Raw genomic sequence first — 16,875 nt, 5'->3', positions numbered from 1 at the left:
ACTGCCTGTCAGCAATACTCAAACATCTACATTCTAGCAAAGCAGAATTATATATTAATATATATATATAAGTAGTCATAATACATATACAACTTACTACTGTATTAAATATATGTATGAATAGTAATAAAAACTTAAATGTCGTTCACTGTGCCATAACAAGCAAATTCTAAAAACAGAAGTAGCTTTATCTTAATTAATGGCAAAAGCTGAAAAGCTGACATCTTGAATTTGTTGCATTAACCAGACCAAAACGGGACAATTAGGTTAACAAGTTAAACAATAATCATCTAGAACATACATGCTCAAAAACAAAAACAAGTAATATATGCGCCTAAGTTTCTTCGAAGCAATCGAGTTTTCTGTACAGCGTATAAATGCCGTATGAAACTCTCGGCCACTGCCCATGAATCGCTCAGCTGTGTCCATGAAATTTTCAGCCACGGCCCAGTGGTGGCATGTGCTATTGGCACCTATAGCAGTACCAGACGCACGATCAAGGATAATTTTAACCTTAAATAAAATAAAAACTACTGATGCTAGAGAGCTGCAATCTGGTATTTTTGATAACTGGAAACCCTGTAGCCTCAGTAGTTTTTAAGATCTGAGGGCAGACAGAAAAACTGCGGACTGAGAGACCCATCTCAATAGTTTTCTTTTACAGAAAACTAAAAATGTACTGTATTTATATGAATTTGGAGATACCCTGATCATTCACTGGTCTCAGCTGAGAAAATTTTCACCACCACCACAAAAAATATGTAAATAATTTTTAGGATGCAAAAACTATCTTCAGTCTTCAAAAAAGTCAGAATGAAAATTATGAGAAAAATATTAATGAAAAAAAAAGAGCAATTATGATTCCAAAGAGCATAAATAACCAGCCTGACATCACAGGTGTACTGTGTATGACAAAGAGACAAGAAACGATCATTTTCTATGAGGGAGGAGCTCGAAACTTGGACGTCCCACCTGAACAGATGGAAATCTACTTATTTCTTAAATTACGGAATGTTTGGAGAACTGATGACTGCAGGATTAAGGGGAGCACTGATGCCATAAGGGCCCACTATATAGTAAGTGCTTGTAGCTATCTTATGACTGAAGAGATCTGCTTCGAATATTTACCACTCATTCTACAACTAATAATGAAAATTCTCTTGTGGGGAAATTTAGAAATTAGATCTCTTAAGTTAATTTTTTTTTCTTTTGCAGTTGAAAAAAATTATGATGCTGCTTTTCAAAAATATTATTATGCAGAATAAAAACTTTCACTCAAAAATGAATTTGTCAATGTCAAAATCAAGATATATAGTTATACCACACTCTGTAAGAGTTTCACTGAATTTGGTTCAGTCTTCTTGGAGATACTAGAATTTATTTGTAAAAAAGTAAGTGAGATGCCCTGAAATTTACAATATAATCAAATGAATAGAACTGTGCTCTCAATTTTTTACCACTTATTCTACAACTAATACTGAATAAACACAAGTCTTGTTCCAGTCTTCTTGGAGATCCATTTAGTTTTGAAAAAAAATAAGTTTTCAGGAAACAGCATAAGAAAAATATTCTTGGACATTCAAGAAAGTTGAAACAATCAAGAAATCCTGATCAAGTTATCCCTATATCAGTATTACCCGTTTTCTCTATGATGCTACCATTAGAGAATGGGATATTTTAGTGGAAGACAATTATTTTTTAATAAATTTTGTTAACACTTTCACATGCTTTTTTTCACAATCAGTCGTTCACAGTGCCATACAAACGATGAACAAAATTGTCCATGAACCAATCTAAAAATTTTTTTTAGCAATAACGTTTCATGATATATTTACAGTGCTATCCCGCTTTTTCGCACTTCACTTTTTCACGCTTCGAGGGGAACTTTCACTAATTCACAGATTTTGTAGATAGCATTGCTGCAGTGTAAGTACACTAAATTATTTTTATCATAAAAATCTGCATTTAGTCACGAACACAATATGAAAAAATACAGGAATTAGTGAATAAACAGTGTTGGTCTGTGAAAAAGTGAATTAGTGATAATTTTAATTGTTTTTTACTGATATATAAAGAAAATGGGACAAACTCAGTACTATAAGAGAAAACAGCTACGCTTATGTATACGGGGGTAACCAGATTAGTTACTGTATTTGTATTAAAGACTGAGAATGATTGTAGTGTTTCTCATTAAAAAGGGAAATCCACACACTTTCCATAAGTCACATGATGTTAGGAAAGTAAGTACATCGTTGGCCTTCTTCAGAAATGTCTCTTTCGAAGAAGTCTCCAAATGTACAGGGTGGTCATCAGTTAAATTATTGCCACATGCTCAAACAAATTCGACTACACTGTGTATCAGTAGGTGGCAGTTAGTCTTAACCCCTAGGTGCTGCGGCAGAAAACCAGGGGTCATATTGAAGGTGAGTATGCTAACTATCGCTGGGAGAGGGGCGATAGTACTACAACCAAACCCCAGCATGCTTAGGTAAGCCACTGTAGAACTACATCCTAAAACGTAAGTTCATATAGAGTTTCTTGTTCCTTGGTATCAAAACCTGAAGAGTATTTGGAATAAAGAATGGGACTTGAAATCTGTGGCTAGACCTTGGACCGGAAATGTTATTTCCTCTTGGGTGTTGGGATTAAAAATCGAGAGCTTAAGCCTTTTCCGTCACCTGTCAATTTCTTTGTAAAGCTCCTTGAGGACGAAACAGCGACTACGCTATCAAAAAACAGGTTTTGACGTAGGAAAAACCTATTTTTGGTAGTCGCCGTTGAGTCCTCAAAACCCTCCCACTTCTCTGACGAAAAGGCATGGGATTTGGGCAAGGGATCAACCTGCATTGACCAACAGAGTAATGGCTCCTTGTCTTTTAATGGCCCAGTTGTAAACAAGAGGGCGGATGCGCATGCACAATAGTCACTTCTCTTTCTTGCAGGTTCTTTTGACGTAGGAAAAACTGGGCTCAGCTTCGCTGAAGATAAGGGAAAGTGCCCTCTTATCTTTGAGTCCATTATATACTCCATCATGTATTATAATGTTAATCATTATGACACAATACCTGGCCAAAAGACCAACTAGAAGAGAATTCTTTGATATTAGTTTGGTCACCATGGAGCTCTGGTAGACCATGGAAGGTAACTCCTTGAGGACTCAACAGCGACTATCAAAAATAGGTTTTTCCTACGTCAAAACCTGTTTTTTACAAGTCTTTTTTACAATTTGTGATTCACAGTGTCATACAAGCAATGAACAAAATTGTCAATACCCCCATCTAAATTTTTTTTTTAGCAGTATTGCTTCAGGAAATGTTTATTGAGACAAAACAATTGAAAACTGTTAATAACTAAAATTTTATAATTCCTTGAAATTTGGCTGTCACACGCTCCTTATACTAAGTAATTTGCTTGTGTCTAAAAATTTTTAAAAATTATTTTTTCAAAATTTTCATATTACTCAACATGAGTGCAGTCCCAAAGAAGCCAAACAACTGAACTTCTACAGTATTTTATTCTACTGTACTAATTTTACTTAACGGTAAGAAATGAGCTAAAATAAAAATTGCACGCTTAATATGTACGTAACTCGTTCAACAACTCAGCAGTTAAATCCTATTTCCTGGATAGCAAGTGAAAGAGGTTCCCTCTGGTGGCAAAATCCTCCTTGACAAAATGGCTCAAGATTGGTCCTAGCATCTGAATGACCCAATTCTGCTGGCATGTTTTACTGCAGGTGTCACAGCTCAAATAAAATGAGTTGTTTACATTGTAAGGAAATACTCTTTTTATAAATAATATTGGCATTTAATTTCACCATCAATCCTGTTCTTGTTTTGATTCCATAAATGTGACAAAATACAGGACTACTGTTATAATTTACAAGATTATTACTATAATATAAACTGAACTCTTAAGTAAAAACTTATATGTTAACCCATTAAATGTTACTAAGTAATTTTTTTTTTAGAAACTACACATGGCTAATACTTACGGATCTCATAACGAAGACATGTAATACCCCAAGCCTCAGAAGCCTTGTTAATTACTTCAACTATATTCATGTTAAGGTTTTCTCTTTCACGGAAAACATAGTCTAATGAGATTTTGCCCAGCTCTGATCTGAAAAATAAAAGAAAAAATCATCATACAGTACTCCAATCTGAAAAAGTAAAAATTTTCATTGACAGATATTAACCACTAGTTTAAAGCAGTATTTCTGATGATTAAACAACAATTAAATTTTTCCCAATCCTAATCTGAAAGCATTTAAAAAATTAATGATGATGATGTTATAAAAAGAAAATAAACATGTACAATATGCTACAGTGTATCCTTGAGCAAGGAAATAAAAAAATCACACTGGAATTACATGATGCACAAGTATATCAGCCAAATGTGCAGTAAGAAATGGAAAGGAAAAAGTCAACCAACAAGGGATGAGAATGAGCATTCCTTATGCATTCATTGCTCCTAGCAATGAATCATAAAGAGAACTGCTTAAAAAATGTTACATGCTTAAGCAACTATTCATACGGCATGCAGGCAAAGACTGCTGAGATTCAAGCAGAAATGGACTTGATAATTGTCTGAATTTCCATAAGGTAAGGATATTTGTCTGAAATTCCATAGAGAAGGATTATTGTTTTCCCTTTCTAATATTAATGGAGGAATGATGATAACACCAAACACAGCCCTTAAAAGGATAATCACTCGTTTAAAACTTCTTAGAACTGTGCAACTGCTGACAAGTTTCGGATGGAATAGCATTGCTCCTTGTTAACTTTTCATGCCACCAAAGAAATGGGTTAAGAGAAATTCAGACAAATGTCAGCAACTACAGGCACAAAGTTTGGAATGACTGCCAAGCAGAACCTTGAGCAATTCTTACAGGCCCTTCTGATCAACACATATTTGAATGAAAGGTTATTAACAGGCATTTATTAACCACTGACAGAGAAGTCTAAGCCCTCAGGAAACAGCTGGGGAATACTACTTGACTCATGAGGGTGATGAACAAGGCACCACTGTTCCTATAACAGCTACTTGCAAAGGCTCAAACTTGCCCAAACAAGCCAACAAATAAACCAAATCAGCAAGTCTTTGATGCAGTTGACATTGCTAGCAACAATAACACATCATCATGCCGAACCCTACCACCCTTCGAGCTACCAGAAGTAAACATATCCAATTTTATTTGGAGGATCACCACATGACAGAACCTTGGGTCCATCTTTTGAGCCAAGAACCTCGTTGAGACAACATCTCATACAATATAATGCCTTCCTCAAGTATACAATGCCTTTAAGATAACAAAAGATCTCAATATCACAGAGATAAATTATGTTACTGCCATCTACCTCAGAAGGAACAAAAACAACAATCAGTTGTAAGTCTACATGCAATGCCAGCTCCTGAACGTACCTCAACCATGGCAAACTTTAAAGGACTTTAACACTTTCTGCTTCTTGAAGCAGTAGCTTATTCAGCCAACAAATACTGAAGAGTCATGCATGCTCTGTTCAACACTACAGTCAAGTTGTCTGTCACAAGAAATACTGATGTTTTTATGCAGTACCACAATCGAGTAAATCAGAAGGAACTTAATCTCTATGACAAATACTTGATTGCAACGTGAAAAAAATTTGTGAACCATACTGGTTATGACTAGACATCAAACCTGCCATACATATCATGCATGACATGTGAACTATGCATCCTCATCAACATGTTCCTCACACAGTTGCATCTGTCAACATGCCTAACATGCATCACAGCCCCCAGCATAAAGTGGCTCTTGATGCTGATTCTGTCAAGCTAACCACAGAGCCTAAACATGTAACAACTATACTGCATATGAGATGAGACACTTTTTTTTTAATTAAATCTTTGTTTCCTACAGCTTTACAAAGGCCATTGCTATTCTGAATAGAAAGCAAATTTAGTGTTGTGTCAGTGCTAACTGGAACCATACATTTTTTGCCTGCGGGTATTGCTAAATCCAACCAATATAAATTACCAAACCATGTTCTCACGCTACTCAAAGTTTTGCAACAAAAATAAAGAATGACCTGCAACGACTTATTGTATAATAGGGTGTCCAGATTGTGTTTTAAATGGCTTATTCTATTTTAAGTCATTTTTCAATTCAAGTCATGAGCCTTGAAACAAACTAACAACATAAAGTGAGGTATTATGTGCCATGTTATGGCCTATCAGAGTACAGCACAATTTGATCTGTCATTTATCAACAATATACCAAGGCACAACATTTTTTAATTCAAATGGATATGTGCTCGTAATAATACTTTAAAGAAAAAAGTGCATCTATATACACAAATTATGCAGGTGGATGTACAGAGCAAAGATCAAATGGTCTGGATAGGAAAGCAAAAAATACATCTATCAGCCAGGTAAATTCCCCTGAGACAAAGGAGTCTGGGTGAATGTGTAACACAATAGCATCGCAGTTATGTTGTGTGTGTTACTGTTTAACTGTTCTGGTTAGTGTGGCCATTGTATTTCTTTCTTTTTACTTATACAGTACATACATAGTCATAAACAATAAACAGGCTACCTTTGAATTTCATGCATTTGATGATTAGTTCCTTGATCGTGAATACAGTTTTAGGTAGTCTAGACTATTATGATGAAGTTCCAGAGTGAGACACTTTGCTTGATACACAATTGTATTTTTCAGTTCGTTCTGTGTTTATTATGCGCTTGTTAAGAGAAGGCAACATCTTTAAATCTTACTTCTGTGGATTCTATACAGTATTTTAAGTTTGTGTAAGTTTCATATGTTAACCAGGGTCAAGCTAAGATATTGTGCTAGAGGCAGTATAACCTAGGTTAGCCTACCTGTTACCACTAATCCCATGACTATGCTTTGGAAATTCTCACTTCCCCTTAGACCCAATAATGCAAAATAAATGAAGGGTTGCTGTATTATATGTTAATAGCCTACATCAATAATTACTTATAAACAAAAATTGTAGCCTAATGTTGTGATGGGTTAAATAGCCTGGCTTTTGCACTGTAGTTTAGACCTAATAGTACAAAATAAATGGAGGGTTATACTATATAGCCTGGCCTTTTGCGCTGTACCTCAGACCTAATCATAAAAAATAAATGAAGGGTTACTACAGTCGACCTCCGGTATTCGCAGGGATGTGTACCATTACTCCCCGTGGATAGCTAAATTCAGTGAATGCTTGACAACCCTCTAAAAACCCTTATAACTGCTTATTTTGATAGTTTAAAACACCAAAAAACACTCTAAAAATGTGTACACCTGAATATTTTAATAGCTTTATCACAAAAAGTGCATTTAGTTACGAAAATATGAAAATACAGTAGTATGTGAATAGTTCTCTTTGGAAAATACTGCAAATAGGCGAATTTTCCGCAAATAATGTGTATATATGTTCCACAGTGAAATACGCGAACAGGCGAAGCTGCGAATCTCGAACTGTGAATAGACAGGGGTTCACTATATATTTTATATGCTACTAGTCTATATCGCTAATTAATTATATGTACATATTGTAGCCTAAATATCTGATGGGTAATATATCCTAAGCTCTAGTGGTGTAGGTTAGATAGCCCACCCACACGTCATTTTGATTTTGTACCTCACGTATGATACAACAGCTGGCAATTACGCTAAAATTTAATATCTTTGTTAAAAGAGATGAGTAGTTTTTTTACATCTCATACGGGATTTGTTCTCATAACCAAAACAAATTGCTCATAGTCCACAGACTAAACCTAAAACATTTGACTTCCCTTATGAACAGAAACATGAATGTCTGTTAGCTATTTCTGTTTAAAGATGCTGACTTATATGACAGAAATATGGTATATTCATTTAAACAAAAGAGACTTTCATAAGGAAAGATAAATGAAAACTCACTTAAATAAAAAGTAAAGAGGAAAAGAAACTCACTACATTTGAGAGAGAGAAAGAGAGAGAGAGAGAGAGAGAGAGAGAGAGAGAGAGAGAGAGAGAGAGAGAGAGAGAGAAAGAGAGAGAGAGAGAAAGAGAAATACTTTAATGTGGAGGACAATGCTGGGAAAATTAAATGTTCATAATTCAAATATTTGCTTATAAACATTTAATACAAAATGGAACAATTTTTGGTTAAGACATAAGTAAGTTTAACAATTATATAAAAAAGGAAAGCTCTTTAAAAATAGCATAAACTCAGAACATCAAATATGCCTATATCTACCAGCCACATTTTTTATTCCTACAATGTTTCTCAAGGTAAATTTTCCCAGTTCTTTTTAATCTTGTAACAATGAATGATGCTCATCTGTGTCAGTGGTGTGTGTTGTGTGTGTGTGTGTGTGTGTGTGTGTGTGTGTGTGTGTGTGTGTGTGTGTGTGTGTGTGTGTGTGTGTGTGTGTGTGTGTGTGTGTGTGTGTGTGAGAGAGAGAGAGAGAGAGAGAGAGAGAGAGAGAGAGAGAGAGAGAGAGAGAGAGAGAGAGAGAGAGAGAGAGAGAGAGAGAGAGAGAGACTACCTAGCCATCAATCATTCCTCTGCGGTTGAAAGGGAAAGGATAAAAAGATATGCCATTTTTGCCTTTGAAAAAGGAAAATAATATGAAGTTCAGAGCTGAAAAATTTTAATGTTTTTAGTTCACTGAATACTTAAAGAGTTTTATTTTTAAAAAACAATTAGTGCAATGTTTGGCTAAGAAAAGCTCAAAAAAAATATATAATTAGGCATAATTACCTCACTTATTGCTGGCAAACATGAAATCCCATATATTCTTTTCAAGAAAGCCTTTTAAGCTCGCACTAAACAGATAACACCAATTTTTCTCTGCCCTTATATTTTAAATAATGTTATGTATCTACAATAAACTTTCCCAATTCTTTACCTTGCACTTTGGCAGTTAAACTAAAATGATGAATGGTTTCTGGCACACAATTTCTAACCACACATACCAGTTTGGAGGTTAAGGTAATGATTTAGTATTATAAATATTTTACGGTTCTTAACCCTTAAACGCCGAGCCTCTATTTACAAAAACGTCTCCCGTATGCCAGCGGCGTTCAGTGAGTTAGCGCCAAAACGGAAAAAAAGTTTTTTTCAAAAAATCACAGCACGCTTAGTTTTTAAGATTAAGAGTTCATTTTTGGCTCCTTTTTTTGTCATTGCCTGAAGTTTAGTATGCAACCATCAGAAATGAAAAAAAATATCATTACCATATATAAATATTGGAATATATGACAGCAAAAAAAAACTCTTATATAATTGTATACAAATCGCGCTGTAAGCACAACGGTTAAAGTTAATGAGTTAATTTTTTTAAGTTGTATTGTACACTAAATTGCGATGATTTTGGTATATAACAAATTGTAAAACGATCAAAGCAACACAGAGAAAATATTATCACAAAATGATGCATGAATTAAATAACGCAGCTGGACGTAAAAAAATTTTTTTTCAAAAATTCACCATAAATCGAAATATTGTGCTAGAGACTTCCCGTTTGTTGAAAAATGAAGCTAATTGATTGAATATTACTAGACTGTAAGTGTTTTAGCTTACAATTGCAGTTTTCGACCATTTCGGTCGAGTTAAAGTTGACCGAAAGTCAAATTTTTCTATTTATCATGATTTATATGAAAATATTTCAAAACTGATAAAAGCTACAACCATGAGTTATTTTCTGTTGTATTGTACATGAAATTGCGCACATTTTCATATATAAAACTTTATGTAACGACTAATATAAAACGGTGCAAATATTACGACAACGAGACGAAAGAATTTCTGAGATGTTCGCCGAGTTACAAGCGCAGACATAAGGAAAATGTTTTTCAAAAATTCACCATAAATCGAAATATTGTGCTAGAGACTTCCAATTTATTGCAAAATGAAGGTAAACGATTGAATATTACTAGAATGTAAGAGTTTTAGCTTACAATTGCGTTTTACCATTTCGGTCGAGTTAAAGTTGACCGAAGGTTGAAATTTTGGCAGTTATCGTGATTTATGTGAAAATATTTCAAAACTGATAAAAGCTACAACCATGAGCTATCTTCTGTTGTATTCTACATGAAATTGCGCACATTCTCATATATAAAAGTTTATGTAACGACTAATGTAAAACGATGCAAACATTACGACAACATGACGAAAAGAATTTCTGAGATGTTCGGCCGAGTTACCGCTAGCGCAGACGTACGGAAAAAGTTTTTTTTCAGAAATTCACCATAAATCGAAATATTGTGCTAGAGACTTCCAGTTTGTTGCAAAATGAAGGTACATGATTGAATATTACTAGAATGTAAGAGTTTTAGCTTATAATTGCGTTTTTTACCATTTCGGTCGAGTTAAAGTTGACCGAAGCTTGAAATTTTGGCAGTTATCGTGATTTATATGAAAATATTTCAAAACTGATAAAAGCTACAACCATGAGTTATTTTCTGTTGTATTCTACATGAAATTGCGCACATTTCCATATATAAAACTTTATGTAACAGCTAATATAAAACAGTGCAAACATTACGACAACGTGATTTAAAGAATTTCTGGCGCAGACGTAAGGAAAAAGTTTTTTCAAAAATTCACCATAAATCGAAATATTGTGCTAGAGACTTCATTGTTGGTTGCAAAATGAAGGTAAATGATTGAATATTACTAGAATGTAAGAGGTTTAGCTTACAATTGCGTTTTTACCATTTCGGTCGAGTCAAAGTTGACCGAAGGTTGAAATTTTGGCAGTTATCGTGATTTATATGAAAATATTTCAAAACTGATAAAAGCTACAACCATGAGTTATTTTCTGTTGTATTGTACATGAAATTGCGCACATTTTCATATATAAAACTTTATGTAACGGCTAATATAGAGCAGTGCAAAAATTACGACAAAATGACGAAAGAATTTCTTAAATTTTTCGGCCGAGTTACAAATGGCGTAAGAAAAAGTTTTTTCAAAAATTCACCATAAATCGAAATATTATGCTAGAGACTTCCAATTTGTTGCAAAATGAAGGTACATGATTGAATATTACTAGAATGTAAGAGTTTTAGCTTACAATTGCGTTTTTCGACCATTTCGGTCGAGTCAAAGTTGACCGAAGGTTGAAATTTTTGTAGTCGACGACGTGCGACGCCCACTTGGCACCCAACAGACAATTTTAGTCGACGTATGATATGTCCAGTAGGCGTTTAGGGGTTAAAATGAATATTATTTTTGTTTTGTAATTAAACAATAATTGCTGAGAGAAATTGTAGCTTTACTCAAGACAAGTTGCTCTTACCTCATTGTAGTCTGAGCTAGTTGTGTGATAGCAAATTCAGGGTCCTCCACTCCATAGCTAGCACGATAGGGGTCAAGAATTCTCAAGTACAACACCCCATCAATGCTTAGAGTTACATTATCTGAAAAACCAAACATTATCGTTAACCAATGTTTTATACTTTAATTTCTATTCTTAAGAGCTGCAACCTTCTTCACAATCCTAGTACAAAAACTAATTTTTCTATAATTATTGAGCATCAAAAGGTAAATCAATCACTTCCAAAATTCAGTATCATACTTGTACTTACCTGAAGTAATAGCTGCTTGTTTAGGAACATCTATTGCTATTTCCTTGAGACTTTGTACATATCTCACTCTATCTAAGACTGGTATCAGTATATTTATGCCTGGTTCAAGGACACGATGGAATTTTCCCATTCTTTCAACAACCCATGCCTGGTTAAAAAAAACAGATTGCATATGAAAGCAGAGTACATTTCAGAATATAAGGAAACAAAAATCTATCAGCATGAAATTCATGCTATCCAAGCTGCATAATTACACATCTGCAAACCTTGCCAGATGAAACCCCAAAAGAGGTCTCAATGCACAAACAAATAAAATTAAAATAATCAATACAAATATCTTCTATAATAATCATTTCCAAGTGGATCTTGTCCTCCCTGGGGTGACAGTAGGGAATCTCAGAATTCTGGAGGCTTCTGGGAACTCTGAAGGCTTCTGGGAATTCTGGAGGCTTCTGGGTCTTCCGAAAGCTTCAAGACAATCTACAGGCTCTGTAGCCTTTGAATTTCTTGCATAATACTAAAGAACAGTTTTATGGAGATGAAAGGCTTCAAAGATTTCTTTGGGGGGAAGCACACATTCTTGAAGATGAATTCAGGAGGCTTTTGGGGCTTCTGAAGGCTTCAAGATGATCTCCAGGCTCTGAAGCCTATGGATTTTTTTATGGAGAAGGAATGGGCTTTGGTCCTTCCTGGAGACGAAAGGTTTTGAAAATTTCTTCGGGGGAAATGGATCCGACAAGAGCTGAAGACGGCTTCACAGGATCCTGGAGTCTTTAAGAATTTAAGAAGACGCTATACAAAGGAATATGAAGTGACAAGCCACGTCTGAAGAAAAAGGAGGTGATGGGTTTGAAGGCACCGGTCTCTTCAAGGTCCGGTGTTTTAAGCTCCTGCGTTGTTTTGGATCAGTGCCTCTTGTCTGCTCCAAAAGGTAGCTGATGGCGTAGCCCAAATGAAATGAAAATATTAGCAGCAAAACTGCTTGGCCTCACAATCTCAGCAAGTAGTCTTCCACAGCAATTGTTAGAGTTGGGGGGGAGGGGGGGAGTGACTTGAGGCTGCTGAAGAATTCCAAGCAAGGCCCAGAGTCCAGAAGATTCTCAGCAGGTGGATCATCTTTTCGGTCACTGCAGACTGATCGTCCAAATGAAGCTCTTTCGTCAAGGGACTTCCAAGCAATTCAGGACCTGAGTGTTTGTGTTTTATACCTGTGCTGATGATTTATTTTTATACTTTAATGTTTTTTTTGTTTATTTTTCAGTCTGGGAGTAAAAGTCGTTGGCTCTTTAGGACGTCTAGCAGACTGAGATAAGAGGTTCTGCGTACTCTTCTTTTGAAGATCAGTAGCGATATTTAGCACTGTCGCCCGGGGAAAAAGACGAGTCCTTTCTAAGGGCGAAAACAGAAGAGCTGACCTTTGAGGAGGTGTTACTCCCTTGGATGTAAAGGAACACCACCGTTCCCTTTTCTTGAGGATACCCATAATGTAAAGACCAGCTAACTCCTGGGAGCTGTCTCTAATACCCCTATCGATACAAGAAAGAATTCCTAACCCAGTCGGATGAAGAATCTTGAGGATGATCCATGCAGTCCCTGATCTTGCGAGCAAGTGCGCCTACCGCCCAGTCTAGAAGGCTCATAACCTCAAAGACTTTAAAAATGTTCTTCAGCAGATGTGCTAACTCGAAAGCCACAAACATAATCTTCGCCAAAGTAAATGCTGATCTCCTCGCCAAATCTATCAGCCCGGGGAAGTCCCCTGGGAGGAGGCAGAAACTCCCAAAGATGGAGCTTCCCCGTGGCATAAAAGTGGTAGCTAACTCATGAGAGTCTTGAAGGAGGAAAACTGAAAGTCGCTTTGCCTTGGTCTCTCTTCTTTGCTAGCCACTCTTCAATGTCACTCACCACTCTCTTCGCTGAAGAAGAGAGGACTAACTTAGGTAACTTGGAAGAACCAGCAGTCACAGCCTCCATAAAGAATGTTGAAACAGGAGAGGAGGGAGTAGCTGGAGAAAAGAAGCTGGGAAAAGTAGCTAATAAAATCTTCAGCAAGGAGGCATATGCCGTAGGAGTGTCACTCATTATCTCCTGATCAGCTACGATTTCTTCCTCGGAAGATATGGGTGACAAGGATAACTTTGCAGGCACTTGGGCAGACGGAGGAGCTTTCTTAAGTAAACTTAAAATAGTATCTATTTTACTTAGGATAGGATCAATGACTGCAGAAGCTTGAGCAGCTGAAGAAGTTTCCACAGCATGAGCCCTGAAGCAGTTTAAATGGAAGGACGACGAGTGGGCGCTCCGACGACACAAGAACAGGCGCCAGAGAAGGAACATGCAGGAGCTCGGCTGCCTGACGTACATTGCTTACTGGGAGCTCGGGTGCCAAATCACGAATGGACGCTGCTGGGTGCTCGGGTGCTGAATGACACACTGAAGATACTGGGCGCTCAACTACTGTAGGAAGTTCCGATACTGCTGGGCACTCGGACTCCAAACAACACTCCCTGGCAAACGACAAACACCTACAAAATGCTTGGCGCTTCGGCGCTTAACACCAATCCTCAGCCAAGATATTATCAGAAGAAAATCATTCCGGGCTATCCCAATGACTACAAGAAGGGCACTCGAGATCGTTACTCCTCTTGCAAGGAACGGGAGAAGAGTTCGCAGCGTCCACTGCACGCCTTTTCAACGGCCTTGACTTGCCCAATAAGCGCCACTGACTCCTTGGGCTTAGTTCCTCAGAACTAGAAAACAAAGCATGAACATCCACTTTAAAGCATTTCCAATGGCTTTATATTCTATCAGTAATACACGGTTCAATCTGTTATATGTTGGAAAAATACTGAATCTGCCATTTAATCCTCAACTTAATTTCGGAAAACTATTCCAGTTCTGCTGAGAGTAATGTATAACACTAAAGTTTTTAAAAATACTCTCCCATAAGGTAGAACACCACCTGAAAGTGATTCTCACACAGCATTACTGTTAATGGTATTAAAAGTTCTTTGTAGTACTCAGCCCCAGCTGCATTGCTCTCTGCCTTTGAATTTTTATTTGTTCCCTTTGGTCTCTCCTTACCTAATTATTCAACTTATTAAACCTTACCCTGCTCCAATTATTACTTTTCATTTGAGAATAAATCCTTCAGAAGACTTCTGTCAGTCTGGGAATGATTCGGTGGTTTCATTAAACAAATTTATAAGAATAGTACTTGAGAAATTCTTTTATTATGACAATATGAGAACATATGTTGACTAACATATTAACACAAGATGATAACAGAATAATAAACAATTAATAATTTTGTGAATGAGGAATAACAGTGAAAAGAACAAACCTCTTGCTGTGGTACAAACATGACGACAGTATTCAATGGGAGGTGTGACCTGCATCGTAAAGTTTCTAAAATTGGTGTACCACGGGACTGCTGTAAAATAAGAGCAGAAAATGAAGGAAAAATTATAATAAGCTATACAGCAATAGCACAATACTAAAGTAAACAGACTAGGAAAAAATAACAAATAACTGTCACAACAAACATCTAAAGAGTGTACAAAATATACAACTCCACAATTACAACACTTCAATAATTCATGTTCAATATCTGGTGGCTAGGGATTACCAACTTTTCTCTCAAGTAAGTATCCTCTGCCACTGCCAGTATATTCCTGGCAACACCCAAACGAGCTCAAGTGATTGCTGCAAAGTACTAAATGGAGGGGTTAGGATGGAAAAAAATCAGATTTTACATTTTGAATGTCTACACAAAATATAAAAGTCCTCATATTCTACTGTATTTGCACTGAATTTCTTCCCAGGTAACAGACAATGCAATTAGTGTCCAGCTATCCTTGTACTATTAGACATTGTTCAAGACTGTCATTTATATTTGTAGTCTTTATAAAAATAAAATTGTATATGATATTGTACCTACATGGGTCTCAAAAACCTAGAAAATACAGTACTTATCAGTACTTGCAAGAAAACTTACTACAGTAATTTATTTTCCACCAAGAACAAAATGGCACTATTTGTATGTACTGAAAAATGCTGTTATGAACAGAAGGGACAAGAGGGAAAGATGATATAAATGCTAATCAACTGCCAAGATGCTATTTACACAACTGTATTCCATCAACTGATAATCCTTCAGATGAAACTAGGCGTTAAACTTCAACAATTGACAGCAACAATGTAAGCAACAGGCTGACTTCTTGTAAAATTAACTGACAGATATCATTCTAATTCCTTCTAAATAATAATTATTTTGTATACACTCCTAATCCAATTGTAAGTTATAAGCTCTCAAAAATCACTACTCTCAGGCATCCCGAGATTTCTCATCATGCCACTGGGCACTGAAAATTTGTCTACCTATTATTAAAATTAGGTTAGAGTAAATGCCAATGACATAAGCAACTGAGAAGGGATTAAGTGTTCAGTTTCTCATCGTTTAATAAAGTACTGTAAGAATATAATAAATATATTAATGAAAACATTAATATCTTTATTATTCTTACTTAGTGCACATATTAAATTTCAAAGTTAATTAGTATTTTTCCTTGATATGCAAACATTCATACTTATTGGGGAGTATCAGCTGGTTTGGTTGTTGCTGTTTATGATTAAGCTTGTGTTATGCCAGCACAGGGTTTGGCTCATAGAGCAACCTAAGAGCATGAATAAAGATAAGTTATATTCAATGGTATAAAAGTGAAAAATGGTCAGATGAAATTCCCTTTAAAACCTCAGATACCTGTCAGTAGCAGAGAAAGGATGACAGTAGCGAGTTCAGGCAAGTCATAGATAGCCAGTAAGGAAAGACAAAATTTATCAAACAAGAAAAAGCAAGGTTCAGTCATATTCCCTCTCTAGGTATTTCAGCCCTGAACCCTTATCCTAAATTAATTCCAAGAAACCTATAGCAGATTATCAATAATCAGGCAGTGACTAGTCTAAGAGTTGTAATAAAGAGTAGGCTATCACTTGAAACTCAATTCAACCTACCTGGAATGTGACAGAATCATCAATGTCAACTGATGTACTTACGCTAAATTGGCCTATGTATTTCAAAGGCCAGCTGAAACATAGTGTTTGTCAAATGATTAGCCTAAAATTGCATTTCAGTTTCAATATGCAAATTATGCCATTATACATTCACCAGATTATAAATTCCTATGTGTAATGCTATTTGAAGAACCACAAAACAAAACCATAAGCCTTTCAATAATACTGTACACTATGCCAATGAAAATTTAAAACTATTTTTCTACCTTTTATTCGGGGCTAGTAGAGAA

General features: G+C 35.9%; 1 protein-coding gene across 3 annotated transcripts in view; it reads right to left on the bottom strand.

Moving 5' to 3' along the window:
• Positions 1 to 16,875, bottom strand: part of Stoml2 (stomatin like 2) — a 33,417-nt gene that overhangs the window by 14,055 nt on the left and 2,487 nt on the right. For all 3 annotated transcript variants that reach the window (XM_067094076.1, XM_067094085.1, XM_067094070.1), the window contains exons 2-5: positions 14,916 to 15,005; positions 11,573 to 11,720; positions 11,284 to 11,404; positions 3,995 to 4,122 (exon numbers count right to left, since the gene is read on the bottom strand). In XM_067094076.1, coding sequence (XP_066950177.1) covers positions 3,995 to 4,122; positions 11,284 to 11,404; positions 11,573 to 11,720; positions 14,916 to 15,005 — 487 coding nt within the window. The remainder of the gene's footprint in view (positions 1 to 3,994; positions 4,123 to 11,283; positions 11,405 to 11,572; positions 11,721 to 14,915; positions 15,006 to 16,875) is intronic.

Source organism: Macrobrachium rosenbergii, chromosome 4 (assembly GCF_040412425.1).
Source record: "Macrobrachium rosenbergii isolate ZJJX-2024 chromosome 4, ASM4041242v1, whole genome shotgun sequence".
NCBI classification, from domain to species: Eukaryota; Metazoa; Arthropoda; class Malacostraca; order Decapoda; family Palaemonidae; genus Macrobrachium; species Macrobrachium rosenbergii.
The sequence above is the reverse complement of the archived record's forward strand: the minus strand, read 5'-3'. Positions and strand labels throughout refer to the sequence as shown.